Raw genomic sequence first — 10050 nt, forward strand, 5'->3', positions numbered from 1 at the left:
ATCAAAGGCAAAGCTTCCCTTTGAAATCCGGGCTGCTGCAGGACCTCAGAGCAAGGCACAGGCTTGAACCAAGCTAGGGCAGTTGATGCGCACTATGCAGAGTGAGCCAAGGCCGGGGCATCCTTCGGCCCTGGTGGCTCTGCTGTGCAGGTGGCAGGGAGCAGACACAGGGTTTTCCTGGAGGACTTCCCGTCTGTTTGCTCCATGCTGGGGCAGGAGCAGTCTGGGTGAGAGTCAGACCTTGATACAGGCTCCTGTCCCTGCCTGTGGCTGTTCTCTTTGTCTCCTTCCTACTAAGTGGATCCTGACACAAAGTACAGAGCTTTGATCACAGAGGTAATAGGCAGGGATCAAAAAAATCTGAGCCCAACTGCTCCTTGCCCTCTCTGCCTCCCATCCTACATCTCCATGGATGGCTGGGGCCAGATGTGGTCATCTCCATTGAGGGATTGCACCTCCAGGTTGATGCTGATCCTCTGCGTGGTGCAGGCACTGCTGGAGGCAAGGGAAAATACTGAGTTTGAGTTTTGCCATTGACTACTGCCTAGGAAAAGAGTGACCATAGTGGGGACTTTGGCCCCTTCTGCATGCAGGGAGGGACAGTCTGGTGCCTGCAGGAGAGAGGTGAAGCTTCACCTGACAGCCTGCAAAACAGAATCACTCAGACCAGGTTTTATGTGCATGAGGGAGAAGTTGTGTGATGAGGGATGCCCTGGGATGGGATGGGGAAAGACTCAGGGCCACTAGAGGTAAGATGATGGATGCTGCGTTTTACTGAAGCAGACCTACAGACCATCTGTTCCACTGTCACATCCTGTGCTGGCCCTGAGGCCCCAGAAATTACTTTCCTCCCTGTGGGACACGAGAAGGAGGCTGGCGGCTGCCCCGAGGATGCACAGAGAGGTCACTGGCAAGAGCAGAGCACACATGTGCCAGGCTCCTTGTGCCAGGCCTAGTGGCAGGCATGTTACCCTGCAGCAGGGCTGTGCTGACACTGGCTCCTGCCCAGCAGTACCTGCACCTCGGTCGTGCTGCAGCTGGTGCAGGCAGCAGGCCTGAGCCCTGCCGGGGCCCCACTGCTCTTTGCTCCATCCCCGGCGGCATTTCCTCCGGCCTTGAGGCTGCCGGTCGCTGCTTAGCGTAGCCCAGCCCCAGTTCTTCCTCTGCGCAGAGCCCGGCTTCCTCCTTGCTTTCCGGGTCCTCTCCTCAGACGCGCACAGGGATTGTGCCCTGGCTTGCAGAGGATGAGGAGGAGGAGGCAGAGGAAGTGCATTTTCTCCTGTGATGGGACCAAGCAGGCAGAGAGAGCCCCCACCAGCCCTGATCACCCCATCACCCACGCTCCAGTGGTGTGTGGAGCCTCATTCTGCCTGGAAGCCACTGGCTCTTTTCCAGGGGTCTTTTCCAGGTTGGGGTTCTGCAGCCTATTTTTGAGAAGCTGGGAGCTGGGGGTGGATCTGATGGGGCTGCCAGGGCCAGGCTGAGAGGGACTTGCATGCCCCTGAGCCACCAAAAGTGCTGTGCCTTGCTGCAAGTACACCCCTGCCCTCTGGGATGCTGCACCCATGGGTGTCAGAGGTGATCCTGCTGTGGGCAGATTGGCAGCCTCCAGTGCTGTCGCGGTGCTGGATTGTCTCCCATGGGGTCCCTTGCTGCTGTCCATGAGTGATTCCAGATGGCCCCGAAGCTCCTGGCACAGCTGCAGCATCCGGGCAAAAGCGGGAGGGGGGTGGGAAGTGATGTCCCCACTCACCCAACCCCAGCAGCCTGGGCCTCTGCTCCCAGCGCTGCCGATTCCCCCCCTGGAGAATTGCTCCCATCCCCTGCCTAGGGAAGGGAATGCTGTACACGGCCCAGGGCACCCTGGGCTGGCTTCCTCTGTGAGCCCTACACCCTGCCGAGCCCTGGAACCCCCAGGAGGCAGGGAAAACACAGCTGCCGTGGGAAATAGAGCCGTTGCCGGAAATGCATCTGCCTTGGGAAGTGCATCTAGTGTGGGAAATGCACTTGAGCTCCAAAGAGGGGGTTGGGAGCGGCAAATCCCAGCCATGCTTTCCTGTGGCTTTACCTTGTGGCCAGGTCCATACTGTCTGGTTGCTTCCAGTGCTGGTTTGTTACAGGTTTGGGGCAGGCTGGGTGTGGGCCTGCCCCATGGCAGGGCTATTGGGGGGTAACCCACATGGCACGTATCGGGGCAGAATGGTCAAAACTTAATTGGAGTGTGTTAAAAGCCAAGGAATGTGAAGCAGCACAGCCAGGCTGATGGAACACAATCCAGATGGAGACCTGGAGACCTCCCCCACAATTCTTCAGGGTTTTTCTGTCCCTGATTTTGTCTCTCACTTGGCTGCAGGGATGTGCCAAGTCAGAGCCAAGTGTGTTTTCCCAGGGAGTCCGCTAGTGGCTGGAATTGCTGCTCAGGGTGGGAAGGGATGGTGGCCAGGGCAGCAGACGTGGGGCCCAGGCCATGGGGTGCCCCCAGCGCCAGCAGCTCCGGGAAAGGCAGGCAGGAGGCGGGATTGAGCGTTTCCTTTTAAAGTAATTAGAGGTTGATGAGTGGCTAAGGGTAATTTAGTGATGGGAAGTGGCTGTAGCTCAGTTAGGCACTGAGCCAGCAGCTCTGGATCATGGAGGGCGAAGGATGGAGAGAGGCACAAAGGATTCATCTCACCCTCGAAGGGAGGGAATCGTCTCGCATGAGGGCTGGCAGCGCGGGGATGGCAGAGGAGCAGCCAGAGCCCCGGGGGGGAGCAGATCACAGAATCCCAGCCTGGTTTGGGTTGGAAGGGTCCTTAAAACTAGTCCAGTTGCAACCCCTGCCACAGGCAGGGACACCTTCCACTAGACCAGGTCGCTCCAAGCCCCATCCAACCTGGCCTTGAACACTGCCAGGGATGGGGCAGCCACAGCTTCTCTGAGCAAAGGCATGTCAGGTTCTTGCACCAAGCCACATGGGGATGTGAGATGAGGCCTGGGTGCTGGCTCCATCCTGCTGAGGGTAAAGCTGAAGAAGCCTGAGGAAGAGGACGGTGGCTGGAATCCAGTCCCATTAGGAGACACACCCCCTCCATAGAGTCAGTCACCACAGGGATGGGTCAGACCCACACCACCCATGTACCAACTGCCCACCCCACAGCTGCCCCATGGCTCCAGAGACCCAGCCCCGGCTCACTACCCTGCTGAGCACCAGCAGAGTGAGAGAAACAGATCTCCATCACCACCACAGGCCTCTGCAGGTTGGTCTTCCACCCTACTAAAGCTGAGCAACATTTTTCCCTGGATAAAGCCAACTCCCTACCCTCACCTCCCACTTGGTCTGATCTTTCTCACTCACTCCACTGCTCATTCCCAGTCTCTGCAGCTGCAGGGCCCAGGAGCTGAAGCACCCAGTGAAACTGCCCAAGAAGGGATCGCACACTGTGCGCTGCGCAGGGAATGGCCATGGCCACTCTGGGGCTGGGGCACCGGGCCGGGGGAGAACAAGGCGTGCTGTGTTCCAGCGACATTCCCGCTGCCGTGGGAGCTGCTGAAAGGCGGCTCTGTTCTCTCCTGGGGGGGGGCTGCTTCCACCAACTGCCCCAGGAGTGGTAGCTCCAGAGTGGGTGCTGCTGCAAGGACACCACTGGCCTTTGTCCCACATCTCCCGATGGCACCCAGGCCCCAGGCAAGCCCCCCATTGCCCCCAGATCTGTTTGTCCCCCAGAAAGGACGCACCACGGCTCTCCACACACCCAACCCATTTAATATACGTACAAGGTGGCCATGCCCACAGGACCCTGTGTCCTGGCAGGGCCCAGGATGAGCTGAGCCGAAAGAGGAGCTGCAAAGGTGGCATCTTGCCCCCCCTCACAACATCTTTAGGCACATTCCTGTATCCCCATGGTTCAAGAAGAAACACATCCGCGAGCTCGGCATCCCCCCTCCCCTCGTGCTTCCCAGCCAGCGCACTGCTGGCAGCTGAGACCTGCCAGCTCGCAGCACGTGTGAGCAGCCTCAGCCTGCTCCCCTCATGCGGCACAGCCACAGCATGATGGGGGCAACCTGAGGGGTGCAGCCTGGAGCGGGGGCACAGGCAGGTGGATGGCCTCCAGCACCACGACCATCCCCTGTTCCCAACCCGGAGGAGGACATGTCACATCCCCTTTTGTGAGGCTGGAGGAGCATCAAGCAACAAAGGGGCAGAGGGACCGAGGCCATGGGGAAGGACAAGGGGAGGGGAGGTCAGGTTCATTGTTAGCACCATGGTGGTGGGGAGGTCTGGGGAGGAGCACAGTCAGACCCACTCCTGCAGGGAGCGCTTGCAGTACAAGAGCATCCGCGGGGTGCCCTTCCTCTGCATCTGGACGATGATGTAGATGAGACCGAGGATGCAGAGCAGCAGCACCAGCAGCACCAGCACCATGACCACACTCATGGTGCGCGTGTACTCATCGATCTGCACCACCACATCCACGTCCCTACCCGGCTGGTGGCCACCCTCACCATAATTCTCTTCCTCCTCCTCTTCCTCCTCCTCCTCGTTGCCTTCGGCCCGCCCGTCCCTGTCAGGGTTGAAGGGAGGCCGGTCCCCATCGGGCCAGTGGGGTTGGGAGTCTGGGACCAGCTCCGTGTGACAGCCCATGAAGTCCCGAAGGATGGATTTCGGATAACCCGGTTCCGTCTTGAGCCGCTCGTTATCGAATTTCCAGTACTTTGTGCCTCTGTAGAAGTAGGTGGAGGCTAGGAGAGGAAAGAAGATGAAGATGAGGGGTAAACGAGCAGGTTCAGGGCAGGTTCACCCCTGCAGATGCCCAAGACAGCAGGTTTTGCTCTGGTACCAGTGAAACCCTTCTGCAAGGGCTTCTTTCCAGGGCTGATTTCCAGGCACCCTCCCAAGCCTCTAACTCTCGAGGTCAGGCCACCAAAAGGGTGACCACATCCCCTCTGGTCCCATCCCACCCCTCTTCCCCTCTACTTACAGGCATCTGGGCTGAGGAAGGCGCCCTTGGGTGACGGAGGTATGCCCACCCAGACAGAGATGGGCTTTGGGTACCCGGGATCCACGGCGCGGGTGTCCTCGTTAAAGCGCCAGTATCTGGGAAGGTTGGTGGTGAGCAGTGCAGAAGAACAGGGCTCTGCAACACCTGCCATGAGCACCCCTGCTGGAGCCTGGACCCAGCAGAGCAGGGAAGACCCCACAAACACTGACCTGTCCCCACTGAAAAAGAAGGTGTGGCCTGTGGGTTCCCACCACACTGCTGCGTCAATGCTGTCATAGGGAATGCCCTGTCCGTAGGTGACCAAGGGCTGCGGGTACCCAGGCTCCAGGTTGGCTTCTCGGAAGAGCCAGTACCGGTCACCTTGATCGGGAGGAGATGGAGAAGGGAGGAGTGAGACAGCAATGCCCTGTAGGTACACACAGACATATTCATGGGAATACGACGCCTGTGGCCACCCTCTAGGACCAGGCAGCAGCTCTGGCTGGGTATGTGGATGAGGATGGGGTGAAGAGAACCAGCTCTCAGCAGCTTGGGGATGGGGAGCACTGGGGTCCCCCCCTCTCCACATTGGCCTTTCCACACCGCTCCCCTGCTCACCTTTAAAGAAGACGAACCTCCCATCATGTCTCTCGTAGGCAGCATCAATGTCCCCAGGAAGGCCCCGCCAGAAGTGCCCGATGGGCATGGGGTAGTTGTCCAGCACCCGGTTGTGCCGGACTCTCCAGAACCACCGGCCCTGGTAGGAAACAGGGTGTTGGCAGAGAATGGGGAGGACACAGGGCCCAGCCCCAGTGCCAGGCATCTTGCCAGGGGCTCTGTCCTACCCAGGGATTCCCAGCATCCCCAGGGGAGGGGCAGTAGGGGGTCCTGGCAGGTACCTTGAACACAAACATCTCCCCACGCAGCACTGCCACTGTGTCGAAGTTCCCATCGCAGATGTCAGGGCCATACCGATCAGGCCGGTCTGGACTGCCAGGCCTGGGGGGTCGGTCTGGCTTCCCTGGGGGGGGCTGCCTGGGGGGTCTCTGGTCTGGCCTGCCAGGTCTCCGGGGCGTCATGGTGGGCAAAGGTTTGGTGGGCTGAGGGTGCCCATCCGTGGTACCTGGATGGGATGGGTGAAAGAAGGGTTGGGGTGATGCAGACCAGCAGCATCCTGCCTCAGTTTCTCCATACACGTGACCAGCATCCCACCCCTGAGCCGACTCCCACCCAGCTCCTCACCGTAGAGCTGCTGGATGCCCTTGAGGTCATCCTCAGGCAGCTGGAAGTTCTCTGTGTCCATCCACTGGTAGAAGGGGGCCATGATTGCGCTAGGGTTGCTGGAGTGCTCCAAGCCCAGTGAGTGCCCCAGCTCATGCACAGCCACCAAGAAAAGGTTGTTCCCTAAAAAGAAAGGCAACATCAGCAACATGAGTTGGAGCACACAAGGTGTGGGGTGGGTCCTTGGCCCCAGCACCTTGCAATGAGGGTGCTCTGGTGGGAGCTGTTCTGCTGCCACTCCTGCCTATATCAGGGCATCCATCCCCCTGCCCTAAAACAGCCCCCTCCGATTGCCTCATACCACCTCCTACCACATCCTTGGCCCTCAGCTCACCAGATACATCTGTGTTCTCCAGTGTCCAGGGCTCATCCAAGTCAAAATGTGTGTCCCCCCCCATGCCAGGGCCGGGAAAGTAGGCGTGAGCCAAAAACCCCCCGACGCCATCAAAGGGGGAGCTGTCTCCGTGGAACCCGGAGGCGAAGAGCACCATGATGTCAGCCTCCTTCTTCCGCTTCTGCCGGATGTCCTCATAGGGCACCTCCCGGAAAACCAGCGGTGTGGCTTGCTCCCACACCCGGAATGCTCGGCGAACGGCCTCGTATGAGTGGTACTGCCCCAGCTTCTCCGTGTAGTTTTGGATGCTGGGGGTACAGAGCCCACTGTCGGGTGGCACAGGACAGTGCTCACTCCCGGAGGGGGTACATGGCATTCCATGGGTTGGGGGAGCGGGAAGCCCTGCCTGGAGATGCTTGGTACCTGAAGGTGAGATGACTCTGGCTCCAGCGCCGCCCTGTCAGCGCGTACCGCTTCCGCCGCATGTTGGACTTCATCTGTGCTCCAAACTGGTCCGGGACCCCGCAGCGAGGACGTTTCATCCACCTGCCAGGAGGACATCGAGCCAGGGTGAGCCCACCGTGGCCATGGAGGGTGAGGGGGGAGTCCTGGCTACAGGGGAGCAGCCCCCAAAACTGTCCCAGTTCTCACAGGAGACGGCACCCACATTTCCAGAGGCAGGCAATGCTCTGGGAAGGAGTCAAAGGGCCCAGAGCAGAGCTGCCTGCTGACAGAGCAGGAGGACACGGAGAAACTCACGCCTTGGTCTCCTCATCCAGGACACCGGTGACGGTGATGCCGTAGAACTTCTGCATTTCGGTGAGGGCCGCAGAGAAGGTCTGAGCCGAACGCATGGTGGACATGTGCCGGCTGGGCTGTGGCAGGTACCCATAGAGCCGTAGCCATGCCTGCGCCGGGGAGTGAGCGTGAGGGGAGGGACATGGGGACACACAGCTCCTTCAGAACCCGGTGGGGCAGCACCTGACCCATTCCCTCCTAGTGCTATCCCCCCATCATGGAACATCTGTGCCTGCACCCAGGCAGGCAGCACAGGCAAGCCAGAGCATGCAAGCAGGAGCTGGGAAACAGGGAAGAGCCCCAACCCTGTTCCATATCATAGTGGGGGAGATCCTTCATACTGGAGATCCTCCAGTCTCAGGGGGGTGCAGAAGGCAGCTGGCAGTAGTCAGAACCCCCAGGTCAACCCAGAATGCCCCTCTATTATGTGGGACAGATCGGTTTGGACTCCTCCTTCCTGCACAACCCCTGCCTCATCCTGCCTGCTTTAATGTCTGTTTTAAAAACATCGCTTTTAATAGTTGTCTTTATTTTTTTTCCATTTTTTTCCAAATTTCCCCTTTTTTCCCCTTTTAATTATTTTAAAATACTTTTTGTAAATCCTGCCTTATTTTTCATTTTCAAATTTATTCTTTTTAATTAAAATATCACTTTTAATTCTTGCATTTTATTTTTTCCTTTTTCTTCCTTTTTTCACCCTTTTTAATATTAAAATTTTTATTTTTTTTTTTTCTAAATCCTGCTGAATTTCTCGTTTCCTGATTTATTCTTTTTAATCTTGAATGTTTTAATTCTGGTTTTTTTTTCTTTATAATCTTTTACTCATTAATTATTTTACCCCCATCTCCAGGCGGGGTGGCAGCGCACTTTTATGAAAGGCCCTTTCACCCCCTTCCCCCTACAGTGGGACAAAGCTCTTCCTCTCCCTTGTCGGATGCTGCCCGCTAACTCCGGGGTGACCCGGACAAACCTCCTTGCATCCTTCCCTGCCTGCACCTGTAAATGACACCGCTGTCTGTCCGCGCGGTCTGGGGCAGGCAGCGCCGTCATCCGCAGGTGCAGGCAGGGATGCAGGCATGATACAAGCAGAAATGGGATATCCCATAGGATCCCTTCGCGACCCTCTCACCTCCGCATCGATGTCCTCTCCCGCCGCCGTCAGCAGCAGCACCAGCAGCACCAGGACCGGCGGGGGGCGCCCGCCCGCCCAGCAGGGGGCGCCGCCACCTCCTGCCATATCGACGCCGGCTCGAGGCTGACCCCCACCACCACCGCCGCCGCCACCAGCGCCGCCACCAGCACCGCCACCGCCTCCACCACCACCACGCTACCCACGGCCGCGCTAGGCCAGGCCAGGCCGGGCCGGGCTGGACCCAGCGCGGCGGTATCGGAGCTAGGCTGCCTTCATAGTCCGTGGCCGGGAGGCTGCGCACGGTGCATTGGCAGTCGTCCCGGCTAGGCTACTCGGCCCTGCAGAGCGCAGTGGGCGCGGGCCGGTTCCGCTCGGCGGAGGGGGCAAGGCTAATGAAGGGGCGTGGCCTAGGCAGCGAGGGCGGGGCTTGGCGCTCGCACACCGCCACCTGCTCCCCCCGCCCGTTCCCAGCCTCCATCTCGCGCCGCGCCGGCACTTGTCCGCCCCCTGCTGGACTTTGTCTCTGCCGTTCCGCACCCCGCTAAAGGACCCGGTTGAGCATTAGCTGGGGAGAAACCGGTTGTGGCAGCGCCACTTCTGCTGGGAGCGCCCTGGGGATAGATAAAGCTGTCGCTGGGGTATTGTCCCTTCCCCCAAAAGAGAACTCAGGTGTAACCGTGCTCCTTCTCACGCAGATCCGCAGTCAGCAGCCGACAGAACTTTAACCTGTGGTTCAGAACCCCCCCGTGTGCGGGGCTGCACCCCCAGAACATGAGCAGGAGGTCAAGGGAGGGGATTCTCCCCCTCTGCTCCTCTCTGGGGAGACCCCCCCTGCAGTTCTGTGTCCAGCTCTGGGGCAACAACACAAGAGGGATGTGGAGCTGTTGGAGCCAGTCCAGAGGAGGCCATGGAGATGCTGTGAGGGCTGGAGCAGCTCTGCTCTGGAGACAGGCTGAGAGAGCTGGGCTGGTTCAGCCTGGAGAAGAGAAGGCTCCTTAAGGGGAGACCTTAGAGCAGCTCCAGTGCCTAAAGGGGCTACAAGAAACCTGGAGAGGGGCTTTGGACAAGGGCCTGTAAGAACAGAACAAGGGGGAATGGCTTTAATCTGACAGAGGGGAGACTGAGATGAGATCTTAAGAAGAAGTTCTTCCCTGTGAGGCTGCTGAGGCCTGGCAGAGATTGCCCAGAGAAGCTGTGGCTGCCCCATCCCTGGCAGTGTTCAAGGCCAGGTTGGACGGGGCTTGGAGCAACCTGGTCTAGAGGAAGGTGTCCCTGCCTGTGGCAGGGGGCTGGAACTGGGTGAGCTTTGAGGTCCCTTCAAACACAAACCAGGCTGGGATTCTGAGATTCTTCCTCCCTTCCTCAGCCCCACAGAAACCACCTCATGCCCACCTGCTGCACCACAACATCACATTTATTGAGTCGAGGTCCCTCCGCTTTCTGCACATATAAAATATATTTTAAAATGCCATTGTTTGTAAACAGTGAGGGGAAAAGTAAGGCAGAGAAACAGCCACAGCACCTCTGTACCCCCCTGCCCTCAGCCA

The 10050-nt window shown here is 58.8% G+C and overlaps 1 protein-coding gene across 1 annotated transcript; it reads right to left on the bottom strand.

The window, feature by feature from the left end:
* Positions 1 to 3854: 3854 nt before the first annotated feature.
* MMP15 (matrix metallopeptidase 15) lies at positions 3855 to 8830 on the bottom strand. Its single transcript, XM_080638025.1, has 10 exons — positions 8501 to 8830; positions 7333 to 7481; positions 6997 to 7119; positions 6574 to 6881; positions 6201 to 6362; positions 5858 to 6081; positions 5577 to 5715; positions 5189 to 5339; positions 4959 to 5074; positions 3855 to 4719 (listed from the first exon to the last, which is right to left on the bottom strand). The coding sequence occupies exons 1-10, from the start codon at positions 8606 to 8608 to the stop codon at positions 4274 to 4276; spliced, it is 1926 nt and encodes a 641-aa protein (XP_080494151.1). The 5' UTR covers positions 8609 to 8830; the 3' UTR covers positions 3855 to 4273.
* Positions 8831 to 10050: the final 1220 nt, after the last annotated feature.

Source organism: Psittacula echo, assembly GCF_963264785.1.
Source record: "Psittacula echo genome assembly, chromosome: Z".
NCBI lineage: Eukaryota > Metazoa > Chordata > Aves > Psittaciformes > Psittacidae > Psittacula > Psittacula echo.